The sequence below is a fragment of the Poecilia mexicana genome, unplaced genomic scaffold (assembly GCF_051168715.1).
Source record: "Poecilia mexicana isolate PSO_F unplaced genomic scaffold, ASM5116871v1 scaffold_7, whole genome shotgun sequence".
Taxonomy (NCBI): domain Eukaryota; kingdom Metazoa; phylum Chordata; class Actinopteri; order Cyprinodontiformes; family Poeciliidae; genus Poecilia; species Poecilia mexicana.
In genome coordinates, this window is record NW_028263376.1 from 14,280,378 (window position 1) to 14,302,646 (window position 22,269).

General features: G+C 37.6%; 1 protein-coding gene across 1 annotated transcript in view; it reads right to left on the minus strand.

The window, feature by feature from the left end:
- The window catches only part of LOC106932460 (CDK5 and ABL1 enzyme substrate 2-like), a 39,607-nt gene that overhangs the window by 4,561 nt on the left and 12,777 nt on the right, over positions 1-22,269 (minus strand). The window contains exons 2-9 of the mRNA XM_015011182.2: positions 19,089-19,184; positions 11,929-12,006; positions 9,991-10,099; positions 9,750-9,918; positions 6,233-6,330; positions 2,323-2,429; positions 2,120-2,239; positions 636-720 (exon numbers count right to left, since the gene is read on the minus strand). Of these exons, the coding sequence (XP_014866668.2) occupies positions 636-720; positions 2,120-2,239; positions 2,323-2,429; positions 6,233-6,330; positions 9,750-9,918; positions 9,991-10,099; positions 11,929-12,006; positions 19,089-19,184 (862 nt within the window). The remainder of the gene's footprint in view (positions 1-635; positions 721-2,119; positions 2,240-2,322; positions 2,430-6,232; positions 6,331-9,749; positions 9,919-9,990; positions 10,100-11,928; positions 12,007-19,088; positions 19,185-22,269) is intronic.

A 22,269-nucleotide genomic window follows, 5' to 3' on the forward strand; every position in this document is an offset into this window, starting at 1 on the left:
GAAGTACAGTTTAGAGTACTTCTCATCTAGTTTCCAGTTAAAACTAGATAAAAACAAAACTAACTAAGTTATAGGAGTTTGTTTTCAGTAAATAATTCCTTAATATTAATAAAAAGAGACTAGTTCCATTTACAATGAAACATTTTTCCCATGTTTTAAGTGAAATAATCTGCCAGTAGTACTTCATCATCAGTACATAAAAATATTAACTTAAAACAAGCTCCTGAATTTTGTTGAAATGTTAGTTTCCAGTCAGTTTTGTCTTATTTCAAGTGCACTAAGATATTTGCACACAAACATGTGTATTTTGCAGGGCACTGAGGAAAAGAAGCTGCTCAAGCTAAACTTTTTAAATTGGTCACCGCCAGCTGATTGGTGCCATCAGAGCGAACCGGGTTCAGAGTTCAGATTCTGCAGCTCAGCGATCCAGTCCCACTTTTTCCGCTTGTTCAGGTGGAACAACCACATAAACAGATGAGCAACCTGATCTGATTCGCAGGCAGGAGTCACCACCATGACAACCTCTGTGTGTGTGTGTGTGTGTGTGTGTGTGTGTGTGTGTGTGTGTGTGTGTGTGTGTGTGTGTGTGTGTGTGTGTGTGTGTGTGTGTGTGTGTGTGTGTGTGAGTGACTCACATCTATGAGGTGTTTGACCTCCTGCTTCTTCAGGTCGCTGCTGATCTTAGCAGCTAAAAGGATGCAGGCAGCCGACACCAACTTCCTGTAAAACAACAACATGCCAGGCGGATCAGGCGTCTGCAGGGGCAGCCATGTTGGTTTCTGTCACTTTAAATCATGGATGATTTTATCGATTAATCAAATTGGATCATTTAATTTTTGGAAAAATTATGTCAGCACACCCAGGGCGGCCATCTTGTTTGACAAGCGAGTTTACAGGTTCTATTTATTTGCATTTTGAATTCAGATAAACTCTTTGATGGAATATTAGGGTCAGGCTACAATATCTTTAAAAAAATTACAAGAAAAAAGTTGTAATATTAGGAGAATAAAGTAGTAACTTCATCCAACATGAAAAATAAAAAAAATAAATGAGGAATGTTGTGTGAAGTTATCCTTTGATAACAGTTTTACAGATAAATATTTAATGGACATTTCATCTTTTAACTGGTCAGTATCAGAGTAGCAGCAGGATTTTGAAATGATTGAGTAAACATTCGAGTGAGTCTATTTTGAAGAGCAAACCAAACAAACTGAGGTGGTAACGTCAGATAACTGGAAGCTTTTTCCTACCAAATAAAACTTTATTTTTTCTTTTACATAATTTTAAGGGTTTTTTTCTGGCACAAATGCATCCTTTTTCTGTCACTATAATGACTATTTCAGAATTAAATAAATATTCTTGCAGTCTGACCCTAGAAAAGAGAGTAAAAAAAAAAAAGAACACAATCGATTAAAATTCAAAATTAGATCTGATATGAAAAAATCTGAGATTTTATTTTTAAGTCATATCATCCCAGCTTTACTCTTCAACATGTCAAAATTCTGCAGAAACCCTCTAATGAACCAAGAAATTACTAAAACATGCAGGATACCGGCCCTGGAAAACTGATTAATTTGCTCTGAATTATTAAAAGAATATACATAATTATATTTTTAATGTTTTATGAGACGAACAGAGGCAAAAGTTTTGCTCTGGTTTTATTGGGCAACAATTAACACTGCAAATAATGATGGAATTGCAGAGATAATCAGCGAGGCACAGCTGGTTATCAGAGATATAATAAATGTAGCAGCTTGTTTTTTTATCCTAATAACAAATGAACCACAAGAGGGCGCTAGAGTTCCAGCAGAGCACAGGTGGCGAGAGCGCCCAAAAAAAGACAAACAGATTTTACTCACATAAAAGTATCACTACTTCAACATGTTTTTACTAAAGTAAAAGTAAAAAGTATCCATCCAAGAAATTACTCAAGAGTAAAAAAGTATTTGGTAAAAATGGATACTTAAGTACTGAATAACTGATCAAATTATCATCAATTATGACCTCAGATGGGCTTAACAATAAAGTTATGTGGAAAGTCAACCTCACAGCAGAAACAGTGGAGTCCAAAAAATTAATAAACAAAAGGAAGAATATGAAAGAAAAGGTTTGAATTTACCTGTTCTGTTTGTTGAGTCGACCCTGCAGCACCAGCTTCTCAAAATACACAAACGCCATGGCAACGGTGACGGGCTGCAGGCCGCAGTCCTCCCCGACGAGCCTCATCTCTCTCTTCAGGCTGGGCAGAACATCCAGGACGGTCAGAGACGACTTACAGGATAAAATCTAAAACACGTTTAAGTGTTTAGATTTCAGCTTTACCTGCGGATTTTACTGAGGGTGAGCTTGATGTGGGGAAACTTCTCCTTAAAAGTCTCGTTCATGTCTTTCTTCAGATCGGACGGTTTGACGTACTCGATAACAGTCGTCTGAGGAAGAAAAAGAACATAATGAGGGAAAAAATGCATAAACAGAAGAAAGATGATCCCTGGATGGAGAGTAAGCAGAGGTATAGAACAGTCAAACAACGGTCAGCCGGCTGCAAGAGAATGTAAACAATGAGAGGAGCAAATATTTCTCTCATTATGCCAGGATTACACAGATTATTTTACAGGAAAATTGGAAATGACTGTTCACAGAAACATTCAGGACAACGTGGAAAACTCAAACTTCACAGAAATCCCCTTCATCACGCCGTTTGTTCATGATTTTATTTCGCTTTAGAGAAGGTTATTGTGCTCCATCTTTTGCATGACTGAAATGTGAAATATGAATCATGTAATTTGAATTTTTCTTAATTTAATGACAAAATAAGTTCATAAAGCTCAACTCAGATTTACGTAGTCTTTTAAAAAGTTTGTAGCTGGTTAATAAACAGAAACTGAGGGATTAACTTTATTTTATGAAAAATTGACATTACAAAAGAGAAAATATAAAATACCATTTTACAACTAGCATCTAGTTTTGCAACATGGACCACAGTCCTACAGTTGAAAGTATTCAGGGCCATATTGTTTTTCCAACTTAAAACAACTTAAGTGCTCAGCAATAAAATAAAGATACAATATGTTAATGAAACAAAGTGGCAACTTTATCCTCTTAATGTGATGCATGTCACAAATGACACTGATCTTTGAGAACAGGATGTCTTTGCGCCTTTTACATTTAGATAAATATACCTGCATATATACGTCATTTTCTCTAAATAAATAAGGAAAACCTGATTTAAGGATAAAGTCTACTAAAGCAGAGAGATGTCATCTATTCACATAAAGCTCCTTTGTGGGGGATTTATACAAAAGATGAACATGAACACATTTGGCACATTTAAAAAATGTCCACTGGTTTAATTAATTAGCTTTACTAAGTTTTCTGCTGTGCAGAAATCAATGGGAATCATTTGATGCAGATGTGAGGCCTGTAGTGAAATGATCACAACTCTTCCTGCTGCTCTGATTTTAGTTCAATATTTATCATTTTTCTCCTCCTATGCAGCCACTGGGGGAAAACAAAGCTTTAATACAATCAGGACTTGATTTACGGCCCAAAATAAACATGCTGTTGGCTGCTTTTATGCACTCTAACTTCTACAAATCAGTTGTTTTCACTATGTTTTCCTCCTATCAGTTTGTGTGACACGACACAAAGAAAAACATGAGAGGTTGTTGGCCTTGCTGCATATCGCTAAAGATTTCCCTCACATGGGAACAGAAATGGCAATAAAATATGTTTTTTCTCTCAAGCTGGTTATGGGGTAGCTGCTGCACCGAAAAACATTGAGGGATCTGGTTGACCCCATTATAATCCATATATTTGTACATCCTCTTGTGTCTAATCATTACTGGTGCAAAGTGCAGGAACTGATAAAGAAGCAAACATATTTTCCAGACTATAATTTGGAAAATATAGTTTATCTGGTAATGCGACTTGTAGTCCAGAGCTACTTATAAATGTTTTCTTCGCTCTTCATAGCACATGTTTGTGCTTCGGATCATCTTATATTCCCAGGGTTTTTGAAGAATTCACCAACTCAAAGTCAAGACTTCTGAAGACCCTTCAGAATGTAATTTAAGACCTAAATCTCCACAGAAATGTACAAATTTCATCCAGCCAGCCAGCAATAAATTTGTACTTATACACGATAAGATAAATAGTAAGTTAGCGAGGGTGTGTTAGCAGTGAGTTAGCAGTAGCCTGCCTGTCTAAGTGGCTAGTTATTTCCCTAGCTAGTGAAGGTATGTTAGCAGTGAGTGAGTCTAAGAAATGAAGATGTCTGACTGTGACTCAAACTTTTGCCTGAATAAAAAATCCCACAAAAACAAATAAATAAAAACAGTCATGTCAAGACAAAATTTAAGATCTGCGATTAACACATTAAAAGGCCAACTTACCTTTTTTTCTTAAGACTTTTTAAGGATGTGAATAAATCCACACATTAAACAAAAAAAAAATCAGCTTCAGTTTTCTCCTAATCCATCCCTAAAGCTTCCATGTCAGCTTCATCCTACGTTCCCTCACCTGTTATAGACAGCAATGAATGAAGGTAAGCTTCCTTAATTAGTCCTTAAACCTGTGTTTATTCAAATGTCAGTAAAAGTGTGAGAGTATGTCATGACGCATCCACAGATTAGGCATAATTTAAAGGTGGAAAAATAATCCCACACATCTTGGGTTGCTCTGAGGTGGGAGTCAGACCAACCCACCTCACATTAATCTTCTCAGAGGAGTTAAGTAGCACGACATTCAGCCTGTGTGTGTGTGTGTTTGTGTGTGTGTTTCCATACATTTAATTCATCTCTAGAGAGGGATCAAACTGAGCCGCAGCCTCCAGGATAATTCTCCCGATGTAAAGGAGGCGAGTTTCTCATGATGGCTCCACATTTTCATCTTTTCTCCAGGTTTTTTTTTTTATTCAACTGCTAATTTACCCCACTTTTCGGGATTAGAAAAATCAAGAATCCAGCTGTGTCGTAATTAACTCCAGTATTTATTCCCCTTTTAGAAATCAATTTATGATGCAGCATTGGTATAAAGAGCTATTTGATATTCCTAATTAGGAACTGCAGTAAGTCGATGGAGAAAGGAAAACAGACACGCAGCAGTGAACGTCGTCAGTAGACGGATGGACTGGATTGGTACAAGTCCAATATTGTGTCATGTTTCTGGAAATGCAGTGTTTTTATTCTGTTTGAAGGCTTTTAAAAGTTCATTAGAAATCAGTTCACATTTAAAATGATATTACCATTGTTGTTTTGACACCACCTTTAAATAATGTGATGATAATGATATAATAATGCAAGTATACCCTCTCAAATATCACTACACTTTAATTTCTAACTAATACTTACATAAGATTTTATGGAAGACATTATAAAAATCCAAAATACATCAACAAAGCAACAGAGACAACAAATAAAATCAATTGTGAATGTGTGTAAACAAAATTGTTGTTCAAAAAAGGGCTGGTTTAGACCAAAGCACCAGACTGAAGACTTTTATCATCCAGTTTCTGGTAGAAAGAGATTATTTATTAATCACAGGATTAATAAACTAATTAATCATCTGATTAATTGGTTTATTGCTTCTGTTCAATAGTCCAGAAATTACAGTAACTGTGTGTGAATCAAAGCTTTTAGTCCAGTAAAGTACCTTCAGATAATAGTTGTTAGAAATGATGCAACATAAATAAACTGAATTCAATAAATAAGCACAGATAACTCAACTATCTCAACTTGAATATCAAAAAACTGGCTGCTGGTCTCCCTGATGGTGGTGAGGATAAACCGTGACCCGCCAACGAGGTGTTTAGTGATGAGCTGGAGCAAATCTGATACGCAGAGGCTTCAAACCTCAACCTAAAGGGCTTAAAGGATCTGCTGCTGAAGTCTTGGAGCCGCCCGGCAGGTCAGAGCGACGCTGGCGTCACACCGAGAGCTCAGAGCATGTTAGCCTGAGGTCGGCTCAGAGGCTGCAGCCACAGCTGCCCCACCATCAGAGCTCGGATTATCTGGACTATTCCTCTTATACACATTCACACAGCATTAGATCGAGTAAAACAGATTTTTCATAAACTATCAGTGTACGGAAAGCATCAATCATCTAAAGGTGTCGAGCATTGGGACGTGGAACGATGAGACCAATGGATGTTTCCAAAACAAAAAACTAAAAATACGAATACGCCTCATAAATAACACGGACGGCGGTTGAATGCGGCAGCAGTGTGAATTCCTACCATGTAGGAGGCGAAGATCAGCACCCGTTTATGTTTCCCACAAGGCCACTGGGGGTCGCTGAGGAGGTTGGGGTCGTATTCCGACACGTCTTCCACACCTGAACCAAAACAGAATCAGACGCGTACAAAAACAAACATAATGTTAGTAATTAATCACTTCCTGGATCCTTGGGTCAAGAAGGAGGCCATTTTGTTTTCTACATATTAAACATACTTACATTAAAGACCATTTTTAATAAGTTTGCAGGTGGAACAACAGAAGAACTTATTTTTTAAACATCTTTCCAGATGGAGGACTCTGTACACAAACTGTTGCTACACCATGAAGAACAATAAGATCAATAAACGGCCATCTTGTTTTTAACTATATGCTGCTCAACCTGCAGAGAGGTCACATGATGCAGATGTTAGCCGACCTTCTGATGAGCTCGGTTATTGCAGCTGCGCCTATAAACGGACAGAAACTGAAGACAGAGGGAGGTTCTGTAATTTTCTGGCATCTTTAACTTTACATGTAAACTGAGATGAAAGAGGATGAAATATTACATCACAGGAAAACCAAAAATGCCAGCCTTACATCAGTGTGCATGCTGACACAAATTAGTTTCTTCAACCCGCACACACAGCTGTGTTATATTAAAACAATCCTCTGCCTGTGTGCGTGTGTGTTTACAGATAAAGGATGCGACATATGTTTGAGATATACTCTGACCCAAACTCCAGCACAGCTGTCTGGTGTCCTTCCCTCCATCCTGTATTTGTTTTCACTTCCTCCAGTGGCGTCCTTCATCTGTCTTTGTGTTTTTGCCTTCCTGCCCCTCTGGCTTTACTTCCTGGATTCACTTTTTATATCTAAAACCATATAATTTGCATCTGAAATTAGAGTCATTTAATGTCCTAATGGATGTCAATGTAGAGATTTTCAAATTTAAAACTAAAATGTCAAAATCAGTGGTCCGCATGGAGCAAGACAAATGTTTTCTGGTGAAATGTTTAACCGTCTGATGAGACAAATATTGATTTATGTGACCATAAAGCTATTGCAATAAATTATAATATTGTTGCTTAGGGACCATTTTCAAGCAATGTAATGTAATAGTATAATAATGCAAGAAGACATTCTCAAAGATCAATAACCTCAGACACTGGAAGTGGAAAACATTTTATCCAAAATAGACATGACAACAGAAACAACATAGAAAATTAATTATAAAGTCTCTGTTCTTCAGAAAAAGGGCCTGTTGAGATCCAAACACCATACTTAAAACTTTTACCACCCAGTTTCTGATAGAAAGAAAAATGACAAATCATGAAAATGAAAATTATTGAGCTTGTTTTAATTTATCACGAGATTCATTGTTTTCTTGTTTATTGCAACAGGTCTGCACTCTGGACAGGCAGCCAGTCCATTATGGAGTCTAAAGTGTCTCAAATAAAACTAATTATAATACCAAAGTGTACTTGAGCCAACAAAAAAGGTGGTTTCAAAATGAATAATTAAGAACACACCATTATATCCTTTAGATAGAACCAGTCTGACATCATGAAGCAGGGTGAGAAATCTTAAAATCTGACACATTATGTGCAAAAAATCTTGGTAAATTAAAGCCCAGATGAGAAATAAAGTCAGTGACATCTATCAGAGTTGAAATGGTTAAAAAGTCATGTCTCAGACCTCAGTGAACCACAGTCAGAGCCACTCCGCTCAAATGGAGGAAACATGAAACAGTGGTGAACTTTCCCAGGAGAGATCGGACTCCCGAAGTTCTGACTCATCCTGGAGGTCACGAAACGGCCCAGAACAACATCTAAAGCTCTGCAGGCCTCATTTGTCTCTGATGAGGTCATTATTCATGATTTAACAGTAAGAAAGGCAAAAACTGCATCCACGAGATCTGAGGAAAAAAATCGACTGCTGACCAAAAGAAACAAAGATGCATCTCACATTTGCCAAAAAAACATCTTCATGATCCCAGGACTTTTGGGAAAATCTTCAGCGGACCGACGATAAACACAGAAGTTTCCATTACATTGGCGGTAAAAAAAACAGCATTTCAGGAAAAAGTACCACTGGCTGACAGTCAAAGAGATCCTGCTCTCAAGCTGAAAATCCTTCTGTACAACCAACAGATAAAACTCAAACTAAAACCAGCTTGGATTATTAAGCAGGACAATCCACCTCTAATTCCTCCACATCAATGTAAAACAAACGTCTCCAGCTGCTGAAAATGCTTTAGGTTTGTCACAACATTTCACTAAGAGCCAGATTGATTTGATTTTCTCTTAATAAACAAAATCATCATTTGAAAAAGTTTGTCTTTGTCTGATAACAAAATCTGTTTGATAATCTGAAAAATTTAAATGTGGCAAACTGACTGCAAACCTCTGACTGGCACTGAGCTTTTTCAGCCTTTTAACACAATAAACAGACACTAGGGGGCGCTGAGGTGCATTGATGATATAATAAAAGTCAGGTAAGGTCAGCAAGTGATTGACAACATGATTTAGTACGCACACTTTAAAGAACTGCTGAGAATATGATAGAAAAAGTAAACATGTTTCTGTCAATACTAGAGTGCAGAATATATTCATTAGGGGAGAAAATAGATATTCACCAAAGTCACTTCCACTGTTCTGCACTAATCTAATCAATAATCAGCTTTGATTTCCAAAGATATTCAGAAATATCTGGGTTAAAAACATGGACTGTGGTCAGACGGGGCAGAAATACTGATTTTCTTTTTCCCGAAAGGCAGAAGATAAAAAAGACGCAGTTAGACTCATTTCAGCAACAGGTCCCTGCAGTCGGTCTCTGTTCTGGAGTTTCATCGTTTCCTTTGGGAAAACTCAGATGTGGTTCCAGCATTAATGCAGATAAACTGGAGAAGCATACGCTGCACCAAATCCTTCCATGCATTTTGCAGAAAGACAATAAAAAACCACCACCTAACCAAAGTAGACTTTTTTAAAAAGGTTGTGTAAAATGTGTGCAGATTTTTTTTTCTGCTGGACTGAAGGTAAAAAAATGAATAAAGAAAATTACCTTAAGACCTGCTCTGCTGAAATAATGGGACAAAATAACATCTGGAAAACTTCATCCTTTTGTTTCATTAATACCAAAAGCTACAGTTTGATTTATACTTTAAAACAACACCGTTGGCTGTAAACTAAAACAAATAAAACAGACATAAAACAAAATAAATTTTGTTATTAAGATTAAAGCCAACACCTCAAGCTGAGTCAAAAACAAAAGAAAAATATTTAAGGAATATTTAAAATAGTAAAAGTATTGAAAGTGAATTTGTAAAAATTAATCAATAACATCGCATCACTGAAAGTCAAAGTTAATATAAAATAATAGTTTTTATGTGTTAATTTGCTCTTAAGAATTTTAATCATTAACTTAGTTTCATCCAAATAAAATGTTTGGATCACAAAAATCACTGATGATGTTTCAGGATTTGTTCCTAATAACTTATTTTTGCATTACATTTGCATTGTTGTGTGCGTTCGTTACCCAGATCCAGTCCCACGGTGCTGCTCAGGCGGCTGGGCGGGTGGCTCCTGCCCGGGATGCTGTGTGTGCTCCTGGACATGGGGATCTGCAGCGTCAGGTCGCTGGCTGACGACGGCTTGCACCTCACCAGAGCATTGGTGGGATACAGGAACTGGGCGTAGGACACCGACTGACGGGGCAAGAAAGTAGATGAATGGATCTGAAGACAGAGGACTTGGAAAAGAAGAGAGGAGAGACTTACCCTCCCATAAGAGTCCAGCTGGAAACCCTCGAGTCCCGGCAGCATCTCCAGGGTGGTGGAAATGTTCCCAGAGGAGTGTCTCCTCCTGGGGTGGTTTAACGTGGGGTCACTAAGCACAAAAAGAGGCAGGGAACTGAAACAAATGCAGCCGACAGCATAACAGAGTTCCTGTATATACAGACTCAAATTTCTAATGAAAATTTGACTTTTGATTTTCTTTTTTTCTGTAAATACTTTGTGTATAAGATCCAGGATTTCCGCCAGAAATCTAGATAAGCCTGGTGATAGGGGCATGTGGGCAGTTCACCATTTCCCCCATCGTCTTTTTATATTAAAAATATTAAGTTAAGGAAATTTGGAAGAAAATACAGTAAAATAAAACTAGTCTTCCTGTAGGTCGATCAAATGCCATAATATTTTTGAATATTGTCTGCTAAAGATTACTGATGTATATAAATCTACCTTAACTCTTTGCTATCACTGTTACTGGTGTCTTAAATGGTTATATTTTGTCTGTTTATTGTCTTCTGAAATGAAATGAACAGTAAAAAGCATTCTGATTCTGACTGTAAAAAGTAATTAAGACAAACAAACAACGCTTAGTCTTGTGGTTGGGGGCAAGTAAAGCCTGGTGGCCCGCCAGGCTTATAAAACACTGGTGGAAACCCTGAGATAAACACTTCTGATTTGTACGGAAGATCCACTCAAAGCAAAAATGTGCGTCTCTCACGCCAATTGTATCTATTCCTGCTGCTGACTGCAGATACCTCTGTGTGCAAATGTTTTGTTTTGCATATTCATGAAGACAGACAACAGGATTTACACATTAAATTTATCGATTCTCCTCAGTTTGCATCGTTTTGCCTGTAGATTTTGTTTATATATGCAGAGACCTTTAGGAGATCGGGTTCCAAGACGTAAACATGTATATTCGCATTCATTTTCCACCCAATGTGACTGATTCAGTTTGAGTGACAAATACGTGACAATTTTATAGCATCTAGCTGGTGGAGACAAACCCCAAATGACTTGCAGCACTCAGAAGGTTATATATATATATATATATATATATCTCAAAGCCATTTTGAAAACCATGACCAATGTTTGATGCATCTTTGTAGGTCTACCACATCCAATTTCAGTTCGTCATTAGTAAAAGTGAAAAACTTCAAGGCACATGACTCATTCTGCAAGCAACTGAGAAACATAAAGTTAGAGTTTGTAAGATTCAAGTCAACGAGCTAGGAAATGTAAATACACATTAGAGCATCTAAAAACAAAAGTGGGACATGTCTGTGCCTGAAAGGTCACAGAAACCACGGCGCTGAATCCTTCCAGTTCCAGATCACAGCCGCATCTACTTGATAAAATGTGAGGTCTGAGCTCATTTCCTCTGCGGGTGAAACAGAAAAAAAAAAACCCGAAGGCGTCACATCTGCCTCAACCACCGTGTGTGTGTTCAAACCATTCCCACGTAATGCATCTGTGTGTGTGTGGGCAGTAGTAAGGCTATGATAATTATCAGGTTGTTTTCCTGCTGTTCTGCAGCATCACACCAACGAGACGTGATGGCGTGCAAAAAGATATCAACCAGAAACCAAGTGTATAAAGATCAGAATGAAGTTTACTTAACACCTCCTCTGCGTTTGTATCTCAGCGTCTGTATGAGAACTAAGTGGTATCTTTGAGGATGTTTATGTGTGACTATGTCGCCGTGTTTGCGTCAGTCATCAGGGACATCCAAGGTTAACCCTGATGGCTTCATGTCAGCTTTCCAAACTGCTGCCTCTCTCATTTTCCTTTGTCTTAAAGTAGGAAATGACATCTTCCAGTTTATCTCCTCCTGTGGCCGGCTTTCTTTCTCTTCTTGAACCCTTTGTCCCCGTCCCAAGTCCTTCAATCTGCTGAGATTGATTCTGAATGAAGTGTGTTGATTACCTCAGGTAGAAGCTCTCTCCGTACGGCAGGATGGAGAAGGCAGCACACAGAGACCTCTTCGCACAGATGAGCACAATCCTGAAATGCAAAACAGTCCAAACCCAAACCGGTTAACATCTGTCCGCTTGGTTCCATTTATAAGAGCAGAACCGAGGCTCGGCTGGGCTGCAGGATCTCAGGGGAGCAGCGGCCGTCGTTATCTCACAAAAACACACGCAGACAATCAACTCTGAAGCACAGCTGTGACTCAAACAGCTGAGATAAGAAGCTCTCGGCAAACACCATGAAGCATCTGAAAACCGAAATAGTTTATTTATTATTTCACTTAATTTCTGGACATATTTTCATGGTAAATTCATTTATCTATCCATGCTAGTAATTCTGCAACCATGCAACACTTGGGTAATGTAATATTTTAATATTATGAAGAGAAATGTGGCAACTAGTCCGAAAAATTACAGCAGAGCAAGCAATAAACAAAACATTGTTTAATATGGGGCAATTTAAGAACAAAAATTAGTGTATCCTAAAAATGTAAACATATCCCAATTGTCGTTATTGGCTATTACATCAAATTATTAATTAAAACCCATTATTAGTTTATTAGGAGGATGGTAAATATGTTTGATACCTTGAATCTGGTCATTTTAATATTTTCTGAACCAAAGAAAGGGGGAATCCTTTGGGTCAAATTGTGTTTCTTTTTTGTTCCACACAAATATAGAACTCTTCTGGATATTTTAATATTATCCCAGTTTATCCTCACTTCTGATAGTTTTTAGGTCTCCTTCACAAAGCGTCAACCTTTCTCCAGCACTAGAACGTTTCACAGGTTCATCATATTGTCTGGCACATTGCAGCTGTACTTTGTTAGCATCATAATATCATTTTAAAGTTGTTTAATACCTGTGCTAAAGAGTCTCCTCACAGCCTAACTTTCCGAATAAATATGTGTTTTTTGGGGAAACAAGGGAAGTTTCTGCACCTCCTCCATCAGTTTTAGCCTTAATGTTGAAGAGGATAAACTGTCAGGACAGGGAGGCGAAGATGTTTCTATATAAACTAGAGATTGCTTTCAGATATATTCATCTGAAAATCTGCCTTTCATAAAGCACTTTCAGCTGATTAGATTGATATCCTGAAGGTTGAAGCTGTTTCTTTATAAATTGAGTTCCAAATTATATAAAATGAAATAAAATTAGACACCCTGGTGCCTCATTCTTTCTCCTTCAATTTGACCCCATTGCTGAACACGACATCAGGGCTTCATAATGATGTAGAAAAAAAAAATCACATTCTGCATTAAAACAGGAGCTGAAAGACCCAACATGGTTCGGTCTCCCAGCAACCAGCCTATCCACGCAGCCTGGAGGTGTGTGCTTCTCCTTCATTCAGCAGGACTGTCAACCATGTAAATTAATGAGCAAAAATCCTGAGCATGGCCTGGTTTTTGTTTTGAATTGTTAATTTCAGCTACCTAATGAGTTTATTTTTCTTGCAGAGCCAGGACATCATGCATTTTCATCCACAACGTCAAAGATTGACTATAATTTACTTGGAGAACTGAGCTGTGTGATAAAGTTGGGTGTTTGGCATCAGGTGAAAGTCTTAAAAATAGGGGTGGGCGATATGAACATAACATTTTATCAAAATATTTTGTGGCACCACTGTGATAATAATAAAAGCATTGATAAGAACTTTTTATTACTTATTTTTTTGGTGATTGTATGGTTGTGACTGCATGACGCAGCAACCACAACCCCACAACCCCACACTGCTCTTGAAAAACATTCTGATTTTTCTTTAAGACACCAGTCACATAAAGAAATGTGATTTTTATCACTTTACTGCACAAATATTTTCAAATGTACCGATATTTAGTGATACATTTTTTGAAAAGCCAATGGAGAAAAGAGTAAAACGAACAATCCAGTCAGTTTTGGGAGGCTTCAAACATTATTCATTGAGCTTTATCATGAGAACGAGAAATTAAAATTCTAATTATAAGAAATTGATCACAACAAATGATCAATGATATGATAAATGCTCACCCTTACTTAAAAATCAATTCAGTTTGTGTGGTTTTTGCTTTCCTTGCATCTTTGCCTTCGATATGTTAACTGTGACATCTCATCAGTGCTCCGTCTGGAGCGTGAGAGAGTGTGTGTGTGTGTGTGTGTGTGTGTGTGTGTGTGTGTGTGTGTGTGTGCGTTTGTTTGTAATACCTTGTGGGGACGATTTTCCTGACATATGCTACGTTGTGGGGACCAATCGCTCCTCGTGGGGACCTGAGCCTGGTCCCCACAAGGGGAAACCCTGTTTTTGGGTCAGGGGTCAGAGTTAGGGCTAAGGTATGAATTGAGTTTTGGTTAGGGTTAGGGTCAGGTATGTGATGGTTAGGGTTAGGAAAAGGGTAAAGGTAAGGTTTAGGCTGTAGAAATTAGTAGAAATGAATGGAAGTCAATGGAAAGTCCCCACAAAGATAGCAAAACAAACATGTGTGTGTGTGTGTGTGTGTGTGTGTGTGTGTGTGTGTGTGTGTGTGTGTGTGTGTGTGTGTGTGTGTGTGTGTGTGTTTTTAAAGCATCTCCTCCAGAGGTCAAACCCCCGAGGAGCGCCGCTCTGGAGAAACATGTTTACACTCCAACACTCAGGCTCACAATTAAGACAAGTGTGTGAAAACACAAAACACATGCTAATCTGTTTTCAATATGAAGCCTTCGGGCAACTTCATATTTACTGACCTTGTGTTTCTCTGAAACAGAGGCCAGTGTCGGAGTGACGCAAAACGATGAGGATGTCCACGAAATTACAAGCAGCCTGTTTTAAAACTGCTAAAACGAAGCAGATGCTACGCTAAAACGCAGCCAGATCAGCTCTGAAGTTAATCAGAACGCTGGCAGAGAGAGCAGCAAATCTGCTGAAGTGGTTACATAAACTGGATTTAACAATATTCACAAATTAAACAGAGATTTAAAGGAAACCTTGGCTAATATGACATGCATGGCTTTATGAGATTAGCGCTGACATTGGCTCTATGGATGAGGGATTAATGAAAAAATAAAAGACGCTTTGTTTTCAGATAGGCTTTTTTTATCTCAAAGCGGACCTTCGACACGGTCGCCCAGCTTGTCTCTGATGATCAGTGGGAAAGTCAAGAACAGGAAGTGACCAGGCAGAGGAGAGGAAACAGCGGACCAATCACAACATGGCTGCTGAAGTCAGAACCCAGCTGGGGAGACCCCAAGTTCACCGAGCTGTTAGGACACATTTCATAACATTCAGTGGCATTATTACATAACTATCTTCATAACAGACCTCCAAATCTGAACTGGAGATCTGGAGGCTCAAAATGAACACGCAGGAATGGGCGATAAACCAAAACTTAACACCAAAATGTATGGCAAAGATCGACGTCATTTTGCTCATGTCGGTATTCTGGGTGTTTTAAAACCCTCATCCAGTTTGTAAAAAGAAGTGAAAAAGATGGTGAGGTTGAGAAAATGGAGGAAATTTCAAATGCAGAGCTGGTCGAAAAGGACGAGGAGCAGATCATTCCCCAAAACATTTATCAATCATCAGACAACGTTTTGGGTTCAGCAAAGATGCTGTAGCATGGAAGCTGTTTTATACTTCTAAACCTGTTCAGTTGCATTTATTTGTTTGTAACTAACAAGTACACCAGTGTTATCTAAACTTTTTGGGCCAAAATCGGTAAATTGAAACTTTCAATCTGCAAAAACCAAACTCGTTGGGCCTTTTTCTTTCTTTTTTTTATTAAATAATTGTAGAGAAAAAAAAATGTAAAAAAGGATTTGCACAGTTGCGTTATCATAAAACAGGCACACAGTTTCTAATTTTTTTAAGGTTGATTATTTTCTTTTGTGGGCTGAATGATTAGCGTTGAGTAAAAGAAGGTCGATGCTTGAGATTCTAGTTCCTCAAAAACTAAAAAGATTGCAGAAATTTTTACCTTATTGTTTTTAAGAAGATGTTATTTATCTGTAAAAAGAAAAAATGTTTCTCTAGATAAAAAAGCGTACATCTGCATGAACCATCTAAACTTGCGTTGGGGCCTTGGGCCACACAAAATCCTTCAGAAGGCCGCACTTTGGACACCCCTGAAGTACACGTTATTTATTTATTCGCAGACGTTTAATTTTAAACTCCATTAAAAATAGTTGTGTGTTTTTATGAACCAGTCTGAATGAACATTAAAACAGAAATAAAAAAAGCTAAAGAGTAAATTACACAGATCTATCAGAAAATATTGCTTTATTTTTTTGAATTGTTTAAAAAACAAGCTGATGTGCAGCAACAGGAACCACGGTGGCAATAAATCAAGTTGGAGGAAACCGAAAAATTGAATTGCAGCAAAAACTGAGATTTAATGAAGGAATTTATTTTTTAGCTCATAACATAAAATCAGATCAAGAAGAAACAGAAGGAACTGATCTCTCAATTCAGCACAGCATTCTGCTGAGCTTGTCTTTATTCTGGCTCCAGCTAAACATTCTGTAACTCACTAAAGGTTAAAGAGAAGCACAATAAAGACTAACGGGGGTTTTCCGTTTGTCAGACTGAATTTCTGCATCATGTCTGAGAACGAGCCGAAGGAGGGAGCAATCAAAGAGCAACCAGACTCTGAAAACACCAGAGGGAAACAAACTTTTGTTACAAATGAAATGTTTTTGTTGACTGGTGTAGGTTTATTAACGCTTTTCCTTCTGTTCAAAACATTTGAGATAAATATTCATTTATTTAAGGAAGTTTTGAACCTCAGTTAAGGCAAAAGTTTTATGAAGGGCTGGGAATTTATCGTAATGTTTATCATTTATCGTGATAAATTTCCTATAAGAATTCTGATTTATCGTTATGATGTTTAATTCCAGTTAATGATAATAATCTTGGCTGAACTACAAACACGTCTCAACGCTCCCAGCTGGACCTGTTTTTACAACAATCATTTCTCACTCTGATAAATTGTCCTCAGCTCTCTTGATGCCCAGGTTTAATTCATGCTCTCTGCAGGAAGGACGAGAATAGAAGTCAACACTTCAGATTGACAAAGTCCAGGCTTCCCCAGCAGTGCCACGCTTCCTTCTATTGTCTATGTCAGTGAAAATTTAAGAAAATGCAACCTTTATTTGAGCATAGATATTTTATAATGCAAATGCACACCAGGAAATTATCTCCTGACCCATAGACAACTTGTTTTCATTTTTTGCCACATTTTTATTTACGCTCTAGAGGTTTCCTTGTTCTTACAAGAGGAGGTTAACAGTGGAAATATTTATTTCCAAACACACCTTTAATGTTTGTTGATGAAAACTCAACATTTGTCTTATCAAATTCCATTTAAAGTCAATGGAAATTTTAAAAAATGACACAGAAAAGGCTTTTTCTTGGCATCACTACCAAATAATTAGACCTGCACCATATGCAGAACAGTTCAGGTTCTAAAGTGCTTTTAAAGCATGGACCAGTGCTCTTAGTTTGTCAGTTAGGGGCATTATGCATTTCATTACAACCCTTTCAAATAATTTTGTTAATGTTTCTTAAACACACCATCTCAGACACAAAAATATTTCAACCTGAGCTGCAAAGCTAAAAGCTTTTTAAGATATTTTTGTCCTCTCTCCATGCAGAGACAGGAAATGACTCGACTGTTCTGCCTCCTGTAGCGTCTGGTAGCCTATCAGGTAGTTTTTCTCAGAGTGTTTTGATGTTCAGGATGGTCTGGTCTGTATGTCTAGTAGCAGCGTAGATTATCCCACAGCTTGCTTATACTCAGCATGACAGGAAAACAAGAACATGAGCCTGAAGCTGTTTGACAAGCGTCTAATTTACACCTTCACACCTTCACAATAAAAGCCTTAAGGCATGTACTCTGCACTCTGAACATCAAGATTCATTTTTAGATTTGAGACATAATAACTAAGATTTTCTAACAGGTTAACTGCTAAATCTTGCATCTGTATATTTCCATAAATGCTTCACAGGTTTTCCAAGTGCCAGTCCACTGTCAATGGACAACAGTGACTCACTGCTGGGAATGTGGAGCTCAGCGGGTTAAAAACAAACGCCAGATGTCCCAGAGCAGATCTGGATTTCTGCCGTTTCAACATAATTTTCTTTGGAGTAGCAGTGAGTGATTAGTCCTGACAATAACACTTGTGCATGCACGCCAAAATGCTTCCTACTGGTGTTTGTTGCAGCCTTCGTGTCACTTCTGTTTAAGCTGCACAGATATTTAGAGAGCTGGAGTGCCAGCCAGCTGGCCTGACCTTCCTTTCTATTGTTGTTGTTCTTCAGTAACTTCAAACGGTGTGAACAGGAAGGCTCAACATGCTGCAACACCTGGATCTACACTTGGCTGCAGCAGTGGAACAATGTTGGCTAAAATTAAACTTATACTTTCAAACTTGATCAAGGACAAGGAGAAACATATGAAAGCCTTTCAGGGCCATTATTAAAATAAAAAAAAAAAGAGTAAATTTATGCCAAAAAATGTAGAAATTTCTGAGTTCCAAAAGCCGAAGTTTTTTACTTTAGAAACAAGACATTTTCTAGAAGATTTATGTGATTAATTTCAAAATGGCTGAGTTTATTCTCGTAAACTTTAGATTTGAAACTCAGAAATTTCCAAGTTTTTAATAAAAAAATTCTGAAATTAATCTCAGAATTTTGGAGTTTCTTTTAGCAATTTTTTTCCTTCACCTTTAAAACTCATAAATTGCCTTGTTTTCTCTAGAAAATGTTTGTGATTATCTGAAAATGTCTGAGTTTTATTCTGGTAAATTTAGGCCTTTGAAATTCAGAAATTTCTGTATTTTTTGTAGAAGATTTCTGAGATTAATCTCAAAATTTCTGAGTTTCTTCTAGCAAATTTCTGACTTTGAAACTCATAAATTAAAACATTTTTACTAGAAAATTTCTGAGATTAATATAATAATTTCTGTGTTTTGTCAGATATTTTCTCTTTTTTTCTATGTACACTCGCCCTAATACGGCGTCACAGAAACATGCTGACAAACAAAGAACAGAAAAGTGAACTGTGACATACAGAAAAACTGGACCAGACTTTGTTTTTGCACAGCATTTCTATAATCTATAGGTTAAAGGTGCAGAACAATAATATGTTTCTGTCTGTGTCCCACCTGCTGCCTCTGGTGTCGTACTGCTTCATGTTTTTAATGAAGTGGATCTTCTTTGCTTGTCGAGGTCTCGGAGAACCACCAGAGAGGTTCCGAGTTCTGCAGACAGAAGAAACATAAATATTAATGAGGGGAGCTTATTTGTACTTCAGAAAAATCATCTGTACATCCAACCAAAAGGCACTATAAGACTCCATCTTATTTGACAACAATGTTTGAAGCAATTACAGTGCAGTAAATATTGACCTGTGGAAACGGAGCTGGTGTGTGCTGAAGGTCAGGTTGCGTTGCTGTGTTGACCTTATGGATTTAAAAACGACAGACCTCACCATGAAAGCAGGCCAAGGAGCTCAGCGCGATGACATCACAGCTCTTACATAACACTGACATCAGCATTAGTTTGTCTCGCCTACATGACACCTGCACTTGGGTGCAGCAAGCATGCAAAATTTCAGAAAATATACAAAGCGTTTCTATTCCACGGCTCTTTAACACACTGATGACAACAGTCATCGCAAAAGATTCTTTTATCATTTTAAAATGAACATGTTTTCATATCTGCATAGATTTTCTCATCCGATGGTCATTTAATGACGATAATGGATAATATTTGAAAGCAGTAAGTTAATTACCTGCCCAGGTAAATGTAATGCATGTTAAATCATAGAAGAGTCTCCACTTTAAACAGCAGTCATCTTCAATAGATATAAAAATTTGGGCAAATATTGGTACATGATATTAATATTATAATTGATAGCAGACATTTATCAGTATTTATATTTCCCTGTCCTTTCAACACCATGAAACTGATAACACAACTAACATTGCATCTCTCCTCCGACCAGCCTCCTCCGCTCCTTCAACATGAACACAAACAGTAACAAGACGGACATAAACATTAATTATACATATCAGCCCAGTGTTATTTCTGGTACCAGAACCAATGTGCCAAAAGAAAATAACTAACATCAGCTGATACTGATGGCAATGTTGATATATCAGCCATCTCTCTACTAACAGACTACAAACAAAATGAGCAAAAACAAAAAGTAAAAGATCAGTAGAAGTAAAAATACAGATGAAAATAAACAATACCGAACATATTAAAAGAGTAAAACTGAAGGTTTTTAAATATAAGAGGCATCAGGTGCCGTTTGCGTCAGCTAAGCTGAGGTTAAGGCCTCGTTCTTACGGAAACATTTTCTTCTAAAACAGGAAAGTTTTTAACAATTTTTGCAAAGCTTCTTCATGGAAACAGCATTTTAGGGCAAAAGTTAGTTTTTTTTTTTTTTTTTTAATAAATGTTCCAGTTAATATTTCCCTTTCATGCATTCATGTGGATAGCGAAAAAATTATTTTATGTGAAATGCTGATGCATTAGCCCAACGGCTAACCTGACCTCCGACCCCAAACACGTCATATGTAACAACAACAATGGCGGATTACTCTGAGATTATGGAGGAACTGCAAAACGTTTAACTTTGTTGTCTGCTGTTTTCTTCTTGTGTTTATCACTAACCGTGTGAGTTTCTCAGTTGGTTATTGTATGACGTTTTAATTACTTTATTGTTGTGTTTTTATTATCTAACCCACTTTGAACTGCCTTGTTAATGAAAGGTAAAGAAAGTAAAGAGATTGAGGCTTTATCCACATGTCCCAGTCTCCATGCTTAGCAACACCTTACAGATCTGAGGGAGTAAAAATTATCTATATATACCTCAGGAAAGAATTAAAAGACCATTTAAAAATGTCAGTTTCTCAGATTTTACTTTTTATAGCTGCATGTTTGAGTAAAATGAACATCGGTCTTTTATCCTACGAACTATTGACAACATGTCTCCAAAATTCCCAGCAAAAATTTTATTTATTTGCAGAAAACAAGAAATGGTCAAAGTAACAAAAAAGATGCAGTGCTTGCAGTGCTTTCAGACCTCAAATACTGCAAAGAAAAAAAGGTCATATTCATTTAGAAACATCAATACTTGTGTTTTAACTCAGGAAGAGTTCAGAAATAAATACTGGTGGAATAACCATGAGGTTTTCCATGGGATTCAGTGCAGTAATCTCTTCATTTTTTCCAGCGCTACTTTACTTGAAAACTGTCTCAAAACAACATCATTTATCGCTATAATTATTGGAACAATTTATAATCCAGCAACATGCGTTATTGTCCCAGGTCTTTTGGTAAGTCTCCTTTGAAAACAGCTCTATTTTTATCATTATGTCACTTCCAGGTTCTGTGAAGGACCAAAAACGACTCAGGTCATTTTAAATGAAACATTTTAACACACATGCAGATATAAACACACACAGCAATAGCAGATTTAAAACCACAAGCCCCCAGAGTGAAGCACAATGGTTACATGACTGTGAATATGCGAGCGAACACACACACACACACACACACACACACACACACACACACACACACACACACACACACACACACACACACACACACACACACACACACACACACACACACACACACACACACACACACACACACACACAGAGGGAGCATCTGTTGCTGTTTTTCTGGGACTGACCTGCTGATTCCACAGCACATGGGCTTTAAATCACTGTTATCACTGCTGCTCACTGCCTGACTCACTAATACATGTTTATTGAGAGTGTGTCTGTTATTCAGCCAGAACATCTGGGCACTAAGAGGTTTCTCATCAGACACGCTGGATTTCAGACTTCAATGTGACGCTCTACCCTCTGCTGGTCACTCCACCTCCCAGACATGTTATTACAGCACATCCATCTTCCTCAGGGAGAAATATGTGGAAACTCTGTCTCACTGGAAACCCACTTAATAGTTTAACATTTATGGCAGCATCACACTTCATAAAATTAATTTATAACAAAATGATGTCAAATCACGTTTTAGTTTTACAGCTTTTTCTATGGATGGTGCTGATATTCCTGTGTCAGAGCAGCCAGAAGCCAGATATTTCTATTCCAATGATGATTAATAATGAACTGACTCTTTTTTTTTTGCACTTTTTAGAGCATTTTTGTGGTTAGTTTTGTCAACTTTACCCTAGTAAAATCAGCTGACTGTTTCTATGGTTTAAATACTTTTAATGAGATACAAGAGACGTGCTGGAGAGACCGACAGGAAACTAGGTTTAAAGCAATTCCATCACGGTATACTTTTGGTTTTACATTGTGAAAC